This window comes from Amia ocellicauda, chromosome 14 (assembly GCF_036373705.1).
Source record: "Amia ocellicauda isolate fAmiCal2 chromosome 14, fAmiCal2.hap1, whole genome shotgun sequence".
Taxonomy (NCBI): Eukaryota; Metazoa; Chordata; class Actinopteri; order Amiiformes; family Amiidae; genus Amia; species Amia ocellicauda.
Window position 1 is genome coordinate 6760301 of NC_089863.1, and position 21234 is coordinate 6781534.

A 21234-nucleotide genomic window follows, 5' to 3' on the forward strand; every position below is an offset into this window, starting at 1 on the left:
TTACAAATAAACTTTGTATGCATAGAAGTAGTCTTCCGATCTTCAAAGAGCAAAGATACAGTATTTGTAAACTGTTTGCATATATGTTTTTGTAGGGTGATGAGGAATAGGAGATTGGCTGGGCTGGACAGCACGGTCTGTCCAACTTCCCCGTCAGTTAACAGCACAAGAAATTGCAACACTGCCAAATCCTGAAAACCATCAACTTTCTTTGAGCATTTACACAGACACTGTTGCAATAATCTCAGGATTACTGGAGAATTCCTAAAACAGGAACATGATACTTTGACACATACATTTTCATGGTTATAGTTAGTAATGATTATATAGTGCACATGTGTAATGGCTTCCTCTACAACACCAATACATTATTAATGTAGTTTGATCAGTGTTCGTTGTACTATACTGAACCCTGGCAAGTACTTATATTTCCCACTATTAGCGTTATATACAGTGGCAAACACTTTGAATTAAATCAGTTTTGATTCCTTGTGTAACAAAATGTGCAAAAGTCTTTGGTCTTTTTAAAAGTCTTTTTTAACAAATATTATTTGTGGTTGTACTTTCAACAATTTTCCAAAGAAAAAATATATATATACAAAAACAACAATTGACAATTGTTCCTTATTATTTTTTGGGACAGATTTTTTTAAATCAAAATATAATAATTGACCCCCCCTTGTCCACTTTGTCCCGTCCACCCCACCTTGTTGTAACTTTGTCCTCCCCACACCCAATTTTGTCATGTTTATTTTTAGATGTCGAATACAATCTGTTCATTTCAATTTGCCCCTTTAGGAGTTGAAACCGATTTCACAATGTCTTGAGTCCTGTCAACTTCAGCTTTATGAAATGTAAAAAGTATTTGGACTTTTGCAATACTTTTGCTTATTCTAATACTTATTAGTGTTACTTATTATCTACCTCTGTGCATGATCATATGTTCTCCTTCTTTTGATTGGTCTAATCTCCTGCTACATTCACCTTGGATCTGATATAAGAACAAATCCACTAAGACAACTAAAACAGCAAATATATATATATTTCAGTGTAATAAAAATGTGTAATAAATAGCCAAATATATATATATATATACACTCACCTTAAGGATTATTAGGAACACCTGTTCAATTTCTCATTAATGCAATTATCTAACCAACCAATCACATGGCAGTTGCTTCAATGCATTTAGGGGTGTGGTCCTGGTCAAGACAATCTCCTGAACTCCAAACTGAATGTCTGAATGGGAAAGAAAGGTGATTTAAGCAATTTTGAAAATGCCTTGTTGATGCTAGAGGTCAGAGGAGAATGGGCTGACTGATTCAAGCTGATAGAAGAGCAACTTTGACTGAAATAACCACTCGTTACAACCGAGGTATGCAGCAAAGCATTTGTGAAGCCACAACACATACAACCTTGAGGCAGATGGGCTACAACAGCAGACGACCCCACTGGGTACCACTCATCTCCACTACAAATAGGAAAAAGAGGCTACAATTTGCACAAGCTCACCAAAATTGGACAGTTGAAGACTGGAAAAATGTTGCCTGGTCTGATGAGTCTCGATTTCTGTTGAGACATTCAGATGGTAGAGTCAGAATTTGGCGTAAACAGAATGAGAACATGGATCCATCATGCCTTGTTACCACTGTGCAGGCTGGTGGTGGTGGTGTAATGGTGTGGGGGATGTTTTCTTGGCACACTTTAGGCCCCTTAGTGCCAATTGGGCATCGTTTAAATGCCACGGCCTACCTGAGCATTGTTTCTGACCATGTCCATCCCTTTATGACCACCATGTACCCATCCTCTGATGGCTACTTCCAGCAGGATAATGCACCATGTCACAAAGGTCGAATCATTTCAAATTGGTTTCTTGAACATGACAATGAGTTCACTGTACTAAACTGGCCCCCACAGTCACCAGATCTCAATATATATATTTGGCTATTTATTACACATTTTTGTTTATACTATTTTTTATTTGACCATATAAACCTCGATAATGAAAAAATATCTTAAAGATGTATACTGCGTATTATCAAACATTTTTCAATATTTCTGTACCTCTCCCTATTTTCTTACCTGCTCATCTGAAATGGCTGCCTGTCTGCTGTCTTCCCCCTGTTACTCACTGATACAGACAAGCCAGAAAAACAACAAAAAATGGGTGTTTCTGTTGACAACTTTAATATGAACTTGACTTACTATAAAGCTGTTTACTGGAGTCTTTAAAATATGTTAAGACATTAAATGATGGCCTCACTGTATGTAAAGGTGCTTTTGAAATGTTGTGAAAATTATGATACAAATAAAAATGACTTTTCTATACTGTTTTCCTCAGTATAAACTTATTGTTTGAATAACATAAACTTTACCTGATCAACTGTTTCTCCTCTCCCTCTTCTGACTGTTCTACCGTGCTGATATATTCACATTGAATCTGATATAAAAACGTTCAAAGCTAACAGACTGCATAACTTTATTAAATTCTAACATCATAGCTGTGAAATGATTTAAAAATAAAAAGTATACGTTAAATATGAAATTAAACCATCACTAGGTGGCAGCGAGTTGCTGTCTTAATAAGTGAGTCACTTGAATTGTTGATAATTGCAGGAACTATTAAAAAAATTAACAACAGCTTATTTTATTGGTAGTTGTTGCTGAAGTGCAATGAATTAGCTAGCTAGCTAGATACAATATATGTGGAGTGACATTAGTCAAATTACACAATATTATCATACCTTCTCCGTACATATTTTTGTCTTTTAGCTGTCTGTCTTTGACCAGCAATTTAAAATAGTCTGCTGGGCAGCGCTTCTGTTCATTTTCAGAGCTGCTACCTGTGCTCGCCAACCTGCAGTCAAAGCGCTCAGCTCTGTGGAGGAAAATTGGGTGTTACCAATTTGTGCAATTAAGTATTTTTGTCTGATTTATTATGACAAACTCACATTCAATTAGGAACAAAAATATTGCTACAAAATAAATAAATTCTACATATTTTTCATGTGATCATGATACAAATATTGGTGGGGTTGTAATTGCAAGATTTGAATATTGGGGGTTACATCCCCCCCATCCCCCACACAAACTACGCCCCTGTTTCAGTAGCATAGAACAGTGGTTTAATAAAACGTCTAAAACAGGGGTTCCTTTGCATACGGGCCCCCAAAGCCAACCTTCAACCCCCTCTTTTATAAACCTTTACTATATTATTACACATTCTGAACAATTTTCTGTTACAAATTGCACATGTAATTTGGGGGAAAATAATTAAACAACAATTAAAATTCATAAATATGCCATAACAGAAATGTATAGGAAATAAAATATGATTTCAGACATATTCGTTTTCATCGCTGGTTAATTTTCTTCTGTGGCCCCCTCATCCCATGCTTCCTCTGTAAATGGGCCCTCCGTCACCAGACATTGGGAACCCCTGGTCTAAAATGTCCAAGGTACACGTAACATTTCATGTCACTCATATACCCGTTTTGCTTTCCAAATCAAATGTGTATACTTATATTATACTTATGATGTCCAGTATATGTACTACTAAATAAACCGTTTTAATTTTGACTAAGTATTTGCATAAACGTGTCCTGAGTTCTGCTAGATGGAGCTCGTCTGTCTGCTGTCCGGTAGTCGCCATGCAAGAAACAGAAACTCTAAAACATGACTATAACATAATTTTGATTGGGGAAGATGCCGACCTTTCCCTCCTCAAATCTCTCATAAAAAACCTTTATTTAATGGTGGAAGTACGTGTGCCGATGTTTAAAAGGGCGGCCGCCGCTGCGAGCAGGGCTCGAACCTGCGCGGGGAGACCCCATTGGATTTCAAGTCCAACGCCTTAACCACTCGGCCATCGCAGCGCGGGGGCAGCGGCCGCGGACGCGCTTACGGGCAGGAACAGGGCCGTGTGCGGTGGGAGTGGCAACTACGTCATCGCAAACCAAAACACGATTTCATCTAAAGAACTAGAGCCAAAATGGCGGCCGGTCATTTCAGTATCTGCTTTATAGAGGCGTCGCAGGGTGTATCCTACACGTGGGGATGTAGCTCAGTGGTAGAGCGCATGCTTCGCATGTATGAGGCCCCGGGTTCAATCCCCGGCATCTCCACTTTTAAATCATTTTAGAAATATTTCTAAAATTAAAAGACGAAAAGAAAATCATCACAAAAGCATTAATAATACATACCTGTAATTGCAGTAATTTTAATTATTTGTTTTCGTTGGCGTTCATTAAAAATACACAAATGAAACACCAAACATATTCATGAAAATACATATATAATTATTTTTGAATGGAAATGTAAATATATACCGCTTTTTTTATCGTCTGTGTTCGGTAGCCGAATTTATTTAGAGAAATACATGTAAAGAGCGGCCAGGAGAAACGAATCAGTAAGGAATCAGGTGCTTCAATATTTCATAACTAATTTACATAAAAAGACTGGTTCCACTGGGGCTCGAACCCAGGACCTTCTGCGTGTAAAGCAGACGTGATAACCGCTACACTATGGAACCGGGCTATACGAACGAGTGGCCACTTCCGGTAACAAAGGTGTGATTTTACACGTGTGAAAGTCCAATAATGACTTTCTATATGTTGTGACACACGCACACGCACACGCACACGCCACTGTAACTGGTAATTTCAAGGCTCTCATTAATTTATTGGTCAAACGGGTCAAAGCACTGGAAATACCACAACAGATCAACACGTTATTATGACATGGCTGAACTGCATCACCAATACGTTTACTGTGTTCATGTTTTGGGGGTGTGTAGGTCCTGTAATACACTATTTTTGTATTTTAAAACGTATTATAACACATCATTTAAATTTGTGTATTCTATCAAGACGTTTATGTGCACATGTAATTTAAAATGATTAAGATTATTTTTGTAATCTTCCACTTCTAGCACACATAGGGACACATTTAGTATACTAAGGTACTTTGAATAGAAAACGCCAATTGGGAAAACAAAAATGCCCATCGAGTTACAAATCTTGATCATGTTTAACAACGTTAAACGTCAATGTAAGTCCAATTTAATAAACACACTCGATATATGGAATGCACACACAAATAAAACACTAAAAAGTGCGCACATATACTATGACATGCACACTGAATGCACGGAGGAGCTATCTGATTAAATTCTACAAACACACAGTGCCTCCGAATTTAAATATAAACACGGAAACATGGTCAGCTATGTGATTTTATCGCGGGATGGCTGCCAACGATCTGTACTTATTTGACTAAATGTGTTTAAATCAGCAGTGACCTTTAAGAGGCGCGAAACAGCTCGTCGAGTTAAACCAAGCGGCAGCATCGCAACCAAGCGGACCACTAGCTAATGTGTCGAGGGACAAATACTTGCAAGCTAAAACTGAAATAAAACAGTATACGTGCATGCAGACGAATATAATTGCACTTGCTTTCTGCACTGACGCTGCGGAAGCGAACCTGCCAACGTTCCATCGGCGCGTTCTAGAACCTCGTCTGCAGGACAGCGGATGCGCAGCTGCGGCTTTCTCGCCATGCCCGCGTCTCTTTTCCTCCCTATCTTTCCTTCATCAACTTTTTTGCTGTAAAAGCTTCTGGGCTGCACAAGCGATTTCAGTTCCCCTTCTCGAGAATCGAACAGGAAATAACCCCACGCACACAAAGACACAGGGTGTGTGTCCTGCCAGCAGCCGCGTCTCTGTCTGCGTCTCTGTCTCTCCCCAACACTCCTGACGCCGGCTGATACAGGTAAGACCCTGCAGAATTACAGCTCGGCTGAGAGCTACGCAACGTGATACGCCCAGAGAGGAGTATTGCGTGTGTGTGTTGCAGTTGTTGTTATGATAATACTATAAAAGCAGTTGGAGAAGCAACCCGTCCTCACAACCCAGTTGTTGTGCAGTTGTAGTACAGGTAGGTATGGTGAACCCGGTGCGGAGTGGGTCTGGGTTGATGCTGTTACCCCACGGAACGACTCGTCCACAGCACGTTTTTTTTTAATTTTGGATAAGGTCGTGTTTTTGTCACAGACTAACATGTATGTGCATACAAACATACATACCCACCAAAATGTATTTAAGATTAAGATTTTGTTATATATATATATATATATATATATATATATATATATATATATATATATATATATGACTGCATACTATTTGCTTACTTATGTGTATATATACATACACACACACACACACACACACACACACACACACACACACACATATATATATAGGTATCCATTTGCATTTTTAATGTATGCATTTATATTTAATGTAGTTGGTTCGGTCTGACAGCAACAGTTTGGTATCTTAACAGGGCTGGTGTCAACTATAAGCAGAATGGGCGGTTGCTTTGGGACCCCGAGAAAGCAAGCTCCCCCCCCCACCTAATATCAGGGAATTAAAAAAAAGCAACGTGTGTGTGTGTGTGTGGGGGGGGGGGGATATTAGGGCCTCAAACTTGGTAGCACCGACATATTTTGACCGTACAGTGCCAAACTCGCACAGACCAGTATTGTACACTATGGCAGATGTCTATTCTTGCAACTGCAGATACGTCCAATATCTGATTTGTTTCTGTGCAGCTCGACACTGGGCGCTTTGGTGTCTCTGCAAACCGCGCAGCGAGATATTATCGCACGTAGCAGCAGCGGCTGTATCGATCCTGATAGTGCGAGTGTATTAGCGACTCATGTAGGCGATACCGATATCCGAATAAGCATGTCTTTCATTTCATTATAAGTCTATAACTAGGTATACATTGTCACTCAGTTGACATACCATTGCACCCATGGATCATTGCGGTATGAAGATAAACTTCACTCCAGGACAGAATGTATTGTCTTCGGCTTGAGTGTCTTTAATTGCAAAGTAATGGATGTGGTAGTTTTATGGTGTGAGGATAAGGAGGAAATACTAATATACTAATACTGATAGTAACACTGCTGACATCAGCTTCTAACTAATGACACCCTAGCAGCATTGCAGTAGGCTGAGCACAGGACACAAAACTGATGCTGAGGCAACCGCAATTTGCAGCAAAAAATAAAAATAAAATAAATAAGTACTGTGTAGCTGCCTGCAGAAGCATAGTCGCCCATGACGAGTCTCGTGCCAGAGATTGACCAATGATACGTGCAGACAGTTATTGTGCAACAATCAGAGAACATTAACGTCTGGGTGTTGGTCTGGTGCTACAGTTTTCTCACCTCTTCTTCGTCAGAAACTGCAACCTCACACAACACTGCCAGAACAGAAATTAACAGCAGGGCTACTACTATACCAGTCCGGTCCCTGTGCTATAGTCCACACTGTGCTAGCTCCAGTCCGGGCCCTGTACTATAGTCCACTCAGCTCCAGTCCGGGCCCTGTACTATAGTCCACACAGCTCCGGCTTCAGTCCGGGCCCTGTACTATAGTCCACACAGCTCCGGCTTCAGTCCGGGCCCTGTACTATAGTCCACACAGCTCCAGTCCGGGCCCTGTGCTATAGTCCACACAGCTCCAGTCCGGGCCCTGTGCTATAGTCCACACAGCTCCGGCTTCAGTCCGGGCCCTGTACTATAGTCCACACAGCTCCGGCTTCAGTCCGGGCCCTGTACTATATTCCACTCAGCTTCAGTCCGGGCTGTAAGAGAATTTGGAATTGCTTGGTTTTTCAGTCAATCTAAATAAATAGTTGAACTGAAAACTCATAGGTCAATTGGTTTCTCTTTTAAGATTCTTTTTAGAGGGACAAGACACAGATGTGCAATAATAATTTATTTTGACAAAAATAGGAAACTAATATCATTCAATTATATTACTGAAAATAAGAAATATTAAGCTTCTGCTGGATTACAGTAAGAAAAAGATAATACCCATTTTCTTCTTTCTCCTCACAGTACAGCTTATAGGCCAGTCTGGTCAGGCAGGAAGCGGTGTGTCTCTCTCTGTCTCTCCTCTCCAGCTCTCTCTTGTGTCTCGTTGCAGGATGAAGAATTTAAGAGAACTCAAATTCTCTTTGTTTTCCCTTTTATAAGGTTTCCTTCCAACCAATAGCATTTTGCCACCACCATGACTTGGGTGCCTTATGCTAAAGTAATTTAGAAGTGGGGGTCATTTTGAATTTGGCTAGGAGCCAATCAGAGGACAGGTCCCTTTTGGTCTCTGGTCATAAAGATAGGGTTACCAGGGCTACCGGGGGTACCAGGTGAAAGGGAGGAGGTCTGTTTCCTCTACCAAACCAGATGGTATAGAATTTCCCATAGAAAAATACATTCTAACAAATAATATCTTACAGTGCCCTGTGCTATAGTTCACACAGCGCCGGCTCCAGTCCGGGCCCTATGCTATAGTCCACACAGCTCCAGTCCGGACCCTGTACTATAGTCCACACAGCTCCAGTCCGGGCCCTGTGCTATAGTCCACACAGCTCCAGTCCGGGCCCTATGCTATAGTCCACACAGCTCCAGTCCGGACCCTGTACTATAGTCCACACGGCTCCAGTCCGGGCCCTATGCTATAGTCCACACAGCTCCAGTCCGGGCCCTGTGCTATAGTCCACACAGCTTCAGTCTGGGCCCTGTACTATAGTCCACACAGCTGCAGTCCGGGCCCTGTACTATAGTCCACACAGCTCCAGTCCGGGCCCTATGCTATAGTCCACACAGCTCCAGTCCGGGCCCTGTGCTATAGTCCACACAGCTCCAGTCCGGGCCCTATGCTATAGTCCACACAGCTCCAGTCCAGGCCCTATGCTATACTGCACACAGCTCCAGTCCGGGCCCTGTACTATAGTCCACACAGCTGCAGTCCGGACCCTGTACTATAGTCCACACAGCTCCAGTCCGGGCCCTGTACTATAGTCCACACAGCTCCAGTCCGGACCCTGTACTATAGTATACACAGCTCTGGATTCAGTCCGGGCCCTGTACTATAGTCCACACAGCTCCAGTCCGGACCCTGTACTATACTCCACACAGCTCCAGTCCGGGCCCTGTACTATAGTATACACAGCTCTGGATTCAGTCCGGGCCCTGTACTATAGTCCACACAGCTCCAGTCCGGGCCCTGTACTATAGTCCACACAGCTCCAGTCCAGACCCTGTACTGTAGTCCACACAGCTCCAGTCCGGGCCCTATACTATAGTCCACACAGCTCCAGTCCGGGCCCTGTACTATAGTCCACACAGCTCCAGTCCGGGCCCTATGCTATAGTCCACACAGCTACAGTCCGGACCCTGTACTATACTCCACACAGCTCCAGTCCGGGCCCTATGCTATAGTCCACACAGCTCCAGTCCGGGCCCTGTACTATAGTCCACACAGCTCCGGCTTCAGTCCGGGCCCTGTGCTATAGTCCACACAGCTGTAGTCCGGACCCTGTACTATAGTCCACACAGCTGCAGTCCGGGCCCTGTACTATAGTCCACACAGCTGCAGTCCGGGCCCTGTACTATATTCCACACAGCTCCAGTCCGGACCCTGTACTATAGTCCACACAGCTACAGTCCGGGCCCTGTACTATAGTCCGCACAGCTCCAGTCCGGGCCCTGTACTATAGTCCACACAGCTGCAGTCCGGACCCTGTACTATAGTCCACACAGCTGCAGTCCGGACCCTATGCTATAGTCCACACAGCTCCAGCTTCAGTCTGGGCCCTGTACTATAGTCCACACAGCTACAGTCCGGGCCCTGTACTATAGTCCACACAGCTCCAGTCCGGGCCCTATGCTATAGTCCACACAGCTCCAGTCCGGACCCTGTACTATAGTCCACACAGCTACAGTCCGGGCCCTGTACTATAGTCCACACAGCTCCAGCTTCAGTCTGGGCCCTGTGCTATAGTCCACACGGCTGCTTTTCTCTCCCCTGATTGATTTACATGTTAGATTTGTGTGAGAGACAGAAATTAAAAATACAGCAGTGGATTTGCATTAGCAAGGAGTGAATGTGTGTCTGTCCCATGCAGTGTGGGTGTGTGGGTGGGTGTGTGTGTGTGTGTAGGTGTGTGAGCAGAGCTGTGTTTGGGTGACTTACTGTATTTGTTTACTTTGTTCATCTGGCATCACATTTCTGCAGTCTCTATTGTAGCTTAAAATGGTATAATAATAATAATAATCAAGAAAGTGCTCTTTACATCAAATCGAGTGCTGACCTTTGGCGCTCATTTGCAAACAGCACAGTTTTGGATTTCCCTGCCGGCGGTCGTATGGAAATCAGCTCTATCAGCGCGCGGTGCTCTCTGGCTCATTTGCAATCATATAAACAGCGGGACGACACAATGAGGGGATTGTCCTTTTCCCCAAAGATACACAAACTCACACAACAAAGTGTTATGACCTCCCAAAAATTTAAATGCAGTTTATTCATGTCTGAACAAAAAGTTCTGAGTGTAACATTTAATCCCTGGACCCTTATGAAACATTAAATCCAGTGCAAATCAATACAATAGGTTAAATAAAAAATAACTTAAGAACATAAGAAAGTTTACAAACGAGAGGAGGCCATTCGCCCCATCGTGCTCGTTTGGTGTCCATTAATATCTAAGTGATCCAAGGATCCTATCCAGTCCATTTTTAAATGTTCCCAAATTGTCTCTTCAGCCACATCGCTGGGGAGTTTGTTCCAGATTGTGATGACTCTCTGTGTGAAGAAGTGTCTCCTGTTTTCTGTCTTGAATGCCTTGAAGCCCAATTTCCATTTGTGTCCCCGGGTGCGTGTGTCCCTGCTGATCTGGAAAAGCTCCTCTGGTTTGATGTGTTTGATGCCTTTCATGATTTTGAAGACTTGGATCAAGTCCCCACGTAGTCTCCTCTGTTCCAGGGTGAAAAGGTTCAGGTCCTCAGTCTCTCAGTAGGACATTCCCTTCAGACCTGGAATAAGTCTGGTTGCTCTCCTCTGAACTGCCTCTAGAGCAGCGATATCTTTCTTGAAGTGTGGAGCCCAGAACTGTCCACAGTATCCAGATGAGCTCTAACTAGTGCATTGTACAGTCTGAACATCACTGCCCTTGCTCTCAATTCTACACTTTTGACAATATACCCTAACACTGTTTGCCTTTTTTATTGCTTCCCCACATTGTTTGGATGGAGAAAGTGAGGAGTCCACATAGACTCGTAGGTCTTTCTCATGTGTTACTTCTCCCAGTTCCATTCCTCATTTGATCAATACATGGTGGATGTACTTTTTGTATCTCCTAGGTTATTTATTATGGCGGAGTACAAGGTGACCGTCACCACCTCGGCCACCCCCAATGCCGGCTCATTCTGCACAGTGGGGGTGATGCTGATCGGGGCCGAGGGGTGCGTCAGTGAGGAATTCGTCCTCGGCAAAGACGAACGGAGTCTGCGCAGTGGATCGGTGAGCCTAAACAGACTGCAGTGTGCAGGATATTCCACGATTACAACTAAATAAGTGGCCAATTAAATACATAAATGATCAATCTGCTGGGGTCTTTACAGTGTTGTCTGTCTGTCTCTCGGCTGTGTTGTGTTTAGAGTTGTGTGACCACCCTGAAGATGCCCGGTCCGCTGGGCCCCGTGGTCCTGGTGCGCCTGCGCAAAGAGGGCCACCCTGGCTTCCCGGACCTGGACTGGCACTGCGAGGAGGTGGCTGTGGAGACCCCTGCTGGGGAGGAGTGGCATTTCCCTTGCCACAAGTGGATCCGGACGGCAGACGGCGCTGTGGAGCTGCGCAGAAGGGCAGGTCAGGGGCAGTGGCTGCAGGAGAAGGGGCAGTGGGTGGGGCGGTCAGTCGGTGTGCCAGTCAGCCTGTCAGTGTATCGGTCGGTCAGTCAATTAGCATGTCGATCAGTCAGCGTATCAGTTATGTATCTGCAGCAGCTCGGCCCTTTTCTCCCTACTGAGACGGCCTCCCTCTCACCGCGTGTCTGTCTGTGTGTCTGTCTGTCCCCAGCTGTGACAGTGAACACAGAGACTCTGCAGATCCTCAAAGACCACAGAGCCAGAGAGCTCCAAGCCAAGCAGCAGCTGTACAGGTACAGTTGCTGTCAGTCTGTCTGTCTGTCTGTGTGACGCGATTCCTGCCGGTTGTCAGTCAGCCTGTGTCTCTCAGACAGGATACTCCCTGTCATCAGCTCGACTTCTGTCTGTTCCTCCTCCCCCCCGTCTCGTTGTTCATTCAGTGGACTCCACTTATTTGTCAGTGACGTCGTTGACACACTGGCTGCGTTAAGTCACAGAAAGCTCGCTGAGTTGGTGTTAAGTTGGTAATTCTTCGATTGTTGGTGTTTCAGAAGGTAAGACTGATACAGTGTTCGTTCACGTTGGGACTGAACTCCTAAAATGAGGAATGTGAACCATAGTGGATGATCTTGGTGATATTTTCCCAGCATGCCTTGTTCACCGGGTTGACTGTTGCCTGGTTGCGCCCCACACACACAGAGCTCCCTCAGTGGGGTCTCCGGCACTTGTTGATGACATCACTGATCAAGAAATCTGTCAAAATCCTGGCTGACTGAACTCAACTGTGTGTGTCTGTGTGTGTGTATGCTGTAGGTGGCGCACTTTCCACGAGGGCCTGCCTCACTGCATTGACATGGCCACTGTGGAGCTGCTGGGACCCAACCTCAGATACACTCGCCAGGGGTACGGTCGGTCTGTCTGTCTGTTAGTAATGGGACCAATGTAACTAACACTAACCTAAATAGGATGTTCATATATTGCACTACATATTACTATATGGTGTACTAATCTCTCTCTCCATTTCCTTCTCTCCCTCTCTCTCTCAGGTCGGGGGTCAGTGTGCAGTATGTGAGTGGTTTCAGGGAGAAGACCGGGCAGTGGGGGAGTCTCCAGGAGCTGGGGAAGCTGTTCAGCCTCAATCACAGGAACAATACTGTGGCCTGTACGCACTGTCCCTCTGTCACTGTGTCCATACACCTGTCACGTCTACACACTGTCCCTCTGTCACTGTGTCCATACACCTGTCACATCTACACACTGCCCAGCGATTTGGTAGAAGCTGATAATCTGGGAACATTTAAAAACAGACTGGATAGGATCCTTGGATCACTTAGTTATTAATGGACACCAAATGAGCATGATGGGTCGAATGGCCTCCTCTCGATTGAAAACTTTCTTATGTTCTTATGTCCCTGTGTTTCACTGTCACATCTACACACTGTCCCTCTGTGTCATTGTCTATTACACTGTAACATCTACACACTGTCAATAACTGGGTAAATACTGGGTTACTGGTCCTTCTTTCCTCCCTTTATCTTCTCTCCCTCTCTCCCCCCACCCTTAATTTTCACTCCTCTCTAGCTCTTGCTCTCTCCCCCTCTCTTTCACTCGCTCTCGCTTTCATTCCCTCTCTCTTACCCTCTCCTCTTTCACTCCCCATTTCTCTCTCCTTCACTCCCTTTTTTTCTCTTCCCCTCTTTCACTCCCTCCCCCCCCTCTCTTTCTCTCCCACTTCCTTTCACAGGACATGTGTAGAACTATGTATAGTTCTTTTGAATGTGTGTTCCTTTTAACTCTGTAATAAGTGTTTAAAAGTCTCTTTTGCTCTTTCCCTCTCTCTCTCTCTCTCTCTCTCTCTCTCTCTCTCAGGCTATGTCCGGGCTCACTGGCAGGAGGACGCGTTCTTTGGCGTCCAGTTCCTCAACGGCTGTAACCCCCTCGTCATCTCCCGCTGCCGCCACCTGCCCCCCAACCTGCCCGTCAGCTCGGCGATGCTACGCCCCTTCCTGCCCGAGGGCTCCTCGTTGGAGCAGGAGATGGAGGTGTGTCCGCCTGCCACCTGTCCCTCGAATGACCAGGGAATCGGCAATAGCGGTCATCGTAGACATTGGTTCTGCGTTGTCTGGTGCGCTTTTCGTCTCACTGCTTTGTCTGTCTTAGTGCGGGACTATTTTCCTGGCCGACTATGAGGTTCTGGAAGGGGTCCCGGCCAACTGCATCAACGGGCAGCAGCACTACCTGGCCGCCCCGCTGTGTCTCCTGCACCTCGGCCAGCAGGGGGAGCTCAAGCCCATCGCCATCCAGGTAGAGAGAGTGGGACAGGAGGAAGCTTGGTGGTTTTCTGTGTGTGTTTTTTCTCCTGTCTTCTCTCTGCCTATCTTTGAAGCTGAACTATAAAACTGCCAATAGAGTGCCTATAAAACAAATACAATTTTATTGTGCCTCAGGGTTTGCCCTCTGACTCACACGTCTTCCACCCCCGAGAAGGTATTGTGTCAAATGGCAGCTTGTGATTGTTTAATTAGACTGTTATCTCGGAGTAGCAGCCTGAAATTGTTTCATTCGATTGTTATCTCAGAGTAGTAGCCTGCCATTGGTTCATGGTCTGGATATTTACCCTTGTGTTATGATACATAATAGAGGCTTAATAACGGCCTTCCTTTCTCTGCCCCTTACTCCCCCTCTCCTCTTCCACCACCTTTCTGTTCTCCCTCTATCTTCCCCCACCTTCCCTATTCTTCCCGCTCGATCTACCCGTTTTCCTATCCCTCTCCCTCCCCCTAAACCCTTTCCACCTTTCTCCCAACCTCCCTCCCATACCTCCCCATCACCCTTCGTCTCTCTCTCCCCCATTCACCCTTTCTTTCTCCCTTTCTTTCTCCCTCTCTCTCTCTCACCTCAGTTGCAGCAGCAACCAGGGCCCCTGAACCCCATCTTCGTGCCCTCTGACTCCGTCCCCGATTGGCTGCTGGCCAAGCTGTGGGTGCGCAACGCCGACTTCCAGTGCCACCAGCTGGTCTCCCACTTCCTGCGCACACACCTGCTGGGAGAGGTTTACTGCACTGCCATCCTGAGGCAGCTGCCGGAAGTGCACCCCCTACACCAGGTACACCAGGGGCCCAGATATGCTGTGTTTGTTGAATACAGATGGGTGTCTGTCTTGTGATCTGATTGGACTGTTAATGGGATCACTGTGTGTCATTTGTGTGTGTTTGTGTGTGTTTACTGCAGCTGTTGATGCCTCATGTGAGCACCACTCTGCAGATCAACATCCAGGCGCGGGCCTCTCTCCTGTCAGCAGGGGGTGTCTTCGACAGGGTGAGCTACCACTGTCCTGGTCTGTCTGTAGCAATGCTGGTCAACCCCCTGGCCCCCGAGAGCCACACTGTCTTCTGGTTTGTCTCATCCAACCCTGATATTTGCTGAACTGATCCAGTTATTGTGTCTGACTGTGATGTACGTATCTGACTGTATCTCCCTGACATTGCTGTGCTGCTCTGTCTCAGTCCATCGCCTGCGGTCTGCAGGGGGTGCCCGCGTTGCTGCGCAGAGCCACCGAGCGCCTGCACTACAGCAGCCTCTGTCTGCCGGAGGACGTGCAGCAGCGAGGGCTGGACACTGTGCCAACGTGCTACTTTGCTCGGGACGGGCTGAGAGTCTGGAACGCCATACACAGGTACAGAGAGAGAGAGAGTGAGTGAGTGAGTTAGTTTACAAATGAGAGTAGGCCATTCGACCCATTGTATTCATTTGGTGTCCATTAATTACTACGTTTTCCAAGGATACTATCCAGTCTGTTTTTAAATGTTCCCAAATTGTCTCTTCTACCACATCGCTGGGGAGTTTGTTCAGATTGTGACGCCTCTCTGTGTGAAGAAATGTCTCCTGTTTTCCGTTTTGAAGCCCAATTTCCATTTGTGTCCCCCGGGTGCCTGTGTCCCTGCTGATCTGGAAAGGCTTCTCTGGTTTGATGTGGTCGATGTCTTTCATTCTTTGGGTCCAGTATTTTAATATCTTTGTGCTCACCTATACACTCACCTAAAGGATTATTAGGAACACCTGTTCAATTTCTCATTAATGCAATTATCTAACCAACCAATCACATGGCAGTTGCTTCAATGCATTTAGGGGTGTGGTCCTGGTCAAGACAATCTCCTGAACTCCAAACTTAATGTCTGAATGGGAAAGAAAGGTGATTTAAGCAATTTTGAGCGTGGCATGGTTGTTGGTGCAAGACGGGCCGGTCTGAGTATTTCACAATCTGCTCAGTTACTGGGATTTTCACGCACAACCATTTCTAGGGTTTACAAAGAATGGTGTGAAAAGGGAAAAACATCCAGTATGCGGCAGTCCTGTGGGCGAAAATGCCTTGTTGATGCTAGAGGTCAGAGGAGAATGGGCCGACTGATTCAAGCTGATAGAAGAGCAACTTTGACTGAAATAACCACTCATTACAACCGAGGTATGCAGCAAAGCATTTGTGAAGCCACAACACGTACAACCTTGAGGCGGATGGGCTACAACAGCAGAAGACCCCACCGGGTACCACTCATCTCCACTACAAATAGGAAAAAGAGGCTACAATTTGCACAAGCTCACCAAAATTGGACAGTTGAAGACTGGAAAAATGTTGCCTGGTCTGATGAGTCTCGATTTCTGTTGAGACATTCAGATGGTAGAGTCAGAATTTGGCGTAAACAGAATGAGAACATGGATCCATCATGCCTTGTTACCACTGTGCAGGCTGGTGGTGGTGGTGTAATGGTGTGGGGGATGTTTTCTTGGCACACTTTAGGCCCCTTAGTGCCAATTGGGCATCGTTTAAATGCCACGGCCTACCTGAGCATTGTTTCTGACCATGTCCATCCCTTTATGACCACCATGTACCCATCCTCTGATGGCTACTTCCAGCAGGATAATGCACCATGTCACAAAGGTCGAATCATTTCAAATTGGTTTCTTGAACATGACAATGAGTTCACTGTACTAAACTGGCCCCCACAGTCACCAGATCTCAACCCAATAGAGCATCTTTGGGATGTGGTGGAACGGGAGCTTCGTGCCCTGGATGTGCATCCCACAAATCTCCATCAACTGCAAGATGCTATCCTATCAATATGGGCCAACATTTCTAAAGAATGCTTTCAGCACCTTGTTGAATCAATGCCACATAGAATTAAGGCAGTTCTGAAGGCGAAAGGGGGTCAAACACAGTATTAGTATGGTGTTCCTAATAATCCTTTAGGTGAGTGTATATCCTTAAACGGTCCAGCTCCTCAGTATCTCACAGGACCAGGGCTGGACACCCTGCTGTTCTCTAGACACCAAAGAAAATCAGTGTGCCTTTTTAAAAACCTTGTCCTTGAATAATGGGAGGTCAACCCGTCTCCTCTGGGTCGTGCGCAGGTTCGTGGCCGGGCTGCTGCAGGTCTATTACCTCAGTGATCTGGCTGTCCAGCAGGACTCGGAGCTGCAGGCCTGGATACTGGAGATCTTCACGCAAGGCTTCCTGGGACGGCCGGAGTCAGGTCAGAGCTCACTCAGCAGAAGTCGGACATGTATGTGTGGTGCATAGAATGGGGGTCTGAGAAGCAGAGTAGGACACATTGGGGGCCAAACGAGGGTAATATATCTCCAGTGAACACTCTCGTTGATTAAACCGCAACTGGCCCAACACCAAATGATCGCGGTGCCAGGTGTGGTACCTGATAAGATAATTAAACTCAAACACAGGCCTTTGCTACGGTTCTGGTCAGACGTCCATCTTGCATTAAGGCAACAAGAATAATGCAATAACAAGGCCTCCTTCAGAGGACCTAGAATTACTCACCAAGAACAGTGTCTGGAATTACTGACCTGGAATAACTGCCACTGAGCACACAGAATTGGCACTGTATCGATAGCTCGCCTATGATGTAGAATTACTTGATTCCTTTTTCCGTGTGTAGGTGTGCCCCAGTCGTTCCAGAACAGAAAGGAGCTGGCGAAGTTCATTACCATGGTTATCTTCAGCTGTTCGGCGCTCCATTCGGCTGTCAACTTCTCCCAGGTGTGTGTGTGTGTGTGGGGGGGGTCACCGGGCAGCAGCACTGTTCACTAGTGCAGTAGTGTTTTTGTTACACCCTGACTGTATGGTGGTATTAAATAAATACACTGGGAGGTGATATTCCAAGCAAATGGCTTTAATTCCTGAAAAATAACAATAGAGCAGAAATGAGCGAATGAGCACAGATTGCAGTCAGTCAGTCAACAACTGGTCAAATGCACTGATCTGTTTCCTCTCAATACCACTGCTGACCTTGTTTATTAAATCAACTTTCAGTGGTCTCTCCTTCTTTATTACCATATGTTGCCTTTTACTTTCTTTCCTCAAGTTCTAGCCATCCACACCCAGTCATTAGCGATTTCGGTCTGCCTAAACTCCTCACTCCCGAGTACGGCAGAATGGCAGCTGCCACAGTATGGCAGAATGGCGGCCATCACGTTACATCTGCCTGACTGCCCTGCACGCTTGCCGCACTGTGAGAGAGTAGCTGCTAAATGCCGAGCGAACTTAATTGCCTAATTTAGTTCACAACAACGCTGTTCCTTTCTCTCTGTACTGAAGGATTAATCCCAGTAACTTCTATAAACTCAATATCTCTTAACTACCATATAAACCCTATTTCGAACATGACGGTCTCCTACCATAACACACGCTAGTTAACTCCGGTCCCATTCACTTCGCTAACTTCCGTTGTATATGGCAAACCATCGATTACTTAGCTAATTAACCACAACATTATTTACATGTTAAACTTGTGAGGGGATTCATATTATCATTTGAACAGGGGGGTCTTACCTGAACAATAACAATAGAGCAGAAATGAGCGAATGAGCACAGATTGCATTCAGTCAGTCAACAACTGGTCAAATGCACTGATCTTTTCCTCTCAGTACCACTGCTGACAAGACACGTTCTGCAATTGGGGCCCCCCCTAGTGACCGGAGGCCAACTGTAGTCCCATTACATTTTCAATAGTACAGTAGTGTGGTCAATAATGCAGTATTGTGTTCACTAGTGCAGTAGTGTTTTCAATAGTGCAGTAGTGTGGTCAATAATGCAGTATTATGCTCACTAGTACAGTAGTGTGGTCAATAATGTGGTAGTGTGTTCACTGGTGCAGTATTGTGGTCAATAGTGCAGTATTATGTTCACAAGTGCAATAGTGTGTTCACTAGTGTGTCCAGCACTACAGTAGTTCAATAGTGGTCTCAGTAACGCAGTGTATTTCAATGCAGATTTTTTTTTATCCACCCTTATCTCTCTCTCTCTCTCTATCTCCCTCCCTCCCTCTCCCAGCTGGAATTTAACCTCTGGATGCCAAACAGCCCACCCACCATGCCCCAGCCACCCCCCACTGCCAAGGGCACAGTGACCGAGGCCGAGCTGCTCTCCAGGCTGCCTCCCATCAACGCCACCTGCTCCGTGCTCACCACCCTCACCCTGCTGTCCCACCGAGCACCTGGCTACGTGAGTCCACGTGTGTCTGTGTGTGTGTGTGTGTTTCTGTTTGTGAGTCTGTGTGTGTTTGTATGTGTGTGTGTGTGAGTCTGTGTGGGTGTGTGTGTTTGATTGTGTCTGCTCTGTACCTCACAGTCTCTAGTGGCTGAACCGCTGATCTCGCTATAACCCCCTGTCCTCTCTCCCCTCCGTCTCCCCTGTCCCAGGTCCCGTTAGGTCAATACCCAAAGTACCTGTTCACCGAGGGCTCCCCCCAGAGGCTGCTAGGAGAACTGCAGACCGAGCTGAAGGCGCTGAGCGCTGAGATCACAGAGAGGAACTCGGGCCTGGAGCTGCCCTACCTCTACCTCAGCCCGGAGCTCATTGAGAACAGCGTGGCCATCTGAAGTCGTCCTCCGAAACAATGTGGCACTGTATTTCTACAAACCAGCTGCGAATTTGGACCTGAAACGCATTAGAAAAACAAAGCTGTCCTTTTACTGCAATTTTAAATCTTAAGGGGCTGCGAATTGACCGAGAACAAGAGTCATTTGGAATTACAGACGCTGGATGGAAGCCTGGCTTTTTAACCCTGTTGTGAAATTCACCACTGCTTTTCTTATTTCTTTGGCTTTAATCTGATTTGTGTCAATTGTGAGTCTATTGATTCATTCACACGACAAGCGGGACGTTTCAACAGACACTCATTTGTGCAGTGAGTTTTAGTTAGTGTTAGTTTGCAGATTTAACGCAAGTGATACAAAAGTCAGTCACATCTTTAGTCATTCTGTATTTTTCTGGCAGTTTCTCATGCTTGGTAGAAAACAGGTGATTCATCTGGGTTGTTGATTTGCATCGGAATAAACACAAATATAACCTGTTTGTTTGATTTCTTCCCTAGATCTTCTGGAACAAAGAAGTTACAACACACTATATATTTTTAAACAAACAAACAAGTAGGCCTAAATAATTAGATGTCATGGAATTTATGTATTTATGTATTATTTATTCATATTTTTGACACAGACGATCCTAACAAATCCTGTCCCAATATTTAGAGGTGATATCTCACAGTGACAGCTGGAATTTCTGACAACGTTATGTGTCGAAGGTCCATGAGAATTTCGACACTCTTTTTACGAGCATCCGTGGACTGCCCTCGCTATCTCTGCAGCGTGCCTCAGAGTGGGGCGTAGAAGGGTGTGTGTGTGTTTGTGTGTACAGTAATGCCTACTGGTCAAACGGCACAGCGCTTAAGATGTTGAAACAAAGTGACTAGTCGTCAGATTTTGGTGAAGTCAGTGAGTGTGGGGGGTATTTGGAAATTAGATTAGAATCATTTTATTGCAATGGTACATAAATACACACTAGGAATTTGTATTTGTGAAAATGGTCACAGAAAAACACAACATAAATACACAATGCCAGGTCGGATAACAATCAATACACAACAATAAATACATAATAGCGAGAGATGCTATTGTGATATTATAAAATACATAAAAGTCCCCATATTAGTTCTTTCCAGACTGATTATTGATAAGAGTAACAGCTGCGGGGAAAAAGCTGAGACAGTGGACATGGATGAGACAGTTTACTGGCAGTTACTGCAATAGAGAAAATATCATTGACTTTTTATTACTTCTTTTGTTGCTTTACTGTTTCTGTAAGATTATATAAGGAAACGTCTATACAATCACCATGTAAGCAATGAATCTGAACTATGTTCCTGTAAGATACAGCCTATATGAGCTGACTGATTCGGCCTATGTGCAGAGAAACTCTGTAATTGCTTGAATCAAGTGGACGGAGATACAGTTGCGTAACTTTTACTGCTGGGCTTTTTTGGGTGTGGCTTTGAACTTTGGTATGAAGATCTGCGCTTATCAGGAGCTGTACCTCCAGTGTTGCCTAACGTGGGCAATTTCATGGGAAACACCCAACACACTTAGGGACATCAACAAACACACGGGCCCTGCAAGCGGCTTGCTCCCAAGTGGCTGGAAGCCACTCTGATCAAGCATCATGACGCTCA

General features: G+C 45.4%; 1 protein-coding gene, 1 long non-coding RNA gene and 3 other non-coding genes across 5 annotated transcripts; 2 read left to right on the plus strand and 3 right to left on the minus strand.

Annotated features, from left to right (window-relative positions):
* Window positions 1-1992: 1992 nt before the first annotated feature.
* On the minus strand, window positions 1993-5587 carry LOC136768485 (uncharacterized). Its single transcript, XR_010821981.1, has 3 exons — window positions 5482-5587; window positions 2745-2878; window positions 1993-2131 (listed from the first exon to the last, which is right to left on the minus strand). It is a non-coding gene; the product is annotated as an uncharacterized LOC136768485 (long non-coding RNA).
* Window positions 3794-3875, minus strand: trnas-uga (transfer RNA serine (anticodon UGA)). The gene has a single exon. It is a non-coding gene; the product is annotated as a tRNA-Ser (tRNA).
* On the plus strand, window positions 4053-4124 carry trnaa-cgc (transfer RNA alanine (anticodon CGC)). The gene has a single exon. It is a non-coding gene; the product is annotated as a tRNA-Ala (tRNA).
* Window positions 4459-4531, minus strand: trnav-uac (transfer RNA valine (anticodon UAC)). Its single transcript has one exon. It is a non-coding gene; the product is annotated as a tRNA-Val (tRNA).
* Window positions 5354-20079, plus strand: LOC136768484 (polyunsaturated fatty acid lipoxygenase ALOX15B). Its single transcript, XM_066722716.1, has 15 exons — window positions 5354-5769; window positions 11213-11372; window positions 11510-11717; window positions 11928-12009; window positions 12530-12619; window positions 12763-12878; window positions 13586-13758; window positions 13877-14020; window positions 14619-14822; window positions 14948-15034; window positions 15223-15392; window positions 17123-17244; window positions 17665-17765; window positions 19059-19229; window positions 19427-20079. Exons 2-15 carry the CDS (start codon window positions 11223-11225, stop codon window positions 19604-19606), a joined length of 1998 nt encoding a protein of 665 aa, XP_066578813.1. The 5' UTR covers window positions 5354-5769; window positions 11213-11222; the 3' UTR covers window positions 19607-20079.
* Window positions 20080-21234: the final 1155 nt, after the last annotated feature.

Excerpts from the sequence above, each read along its gene's own strand:
- LOC136768484 (XM_066722716.1), top strand. The coding sequence starts at position 11,223 with ATGGCGGAGTACAAGGTGACCGTCACCACCTCGGCCACCCCCAATGCC. Across the intron at positions 11,373-11,509 it reads GGAGTCTGCGCAGTGGATCG|AGTTGTGTGACCACCCTGAA; the intron begins GTGAGCCTAAAC and ends TGTTGTGTTTAG. Across the intron at positions 12,620-12,762 it reads CTCAGATACACTCGCCAGGG|GTCGGGGGTCAGTGTGCAGT; the intron begins GTACGGTCGGTC and ends TCTCTCTCTCAG.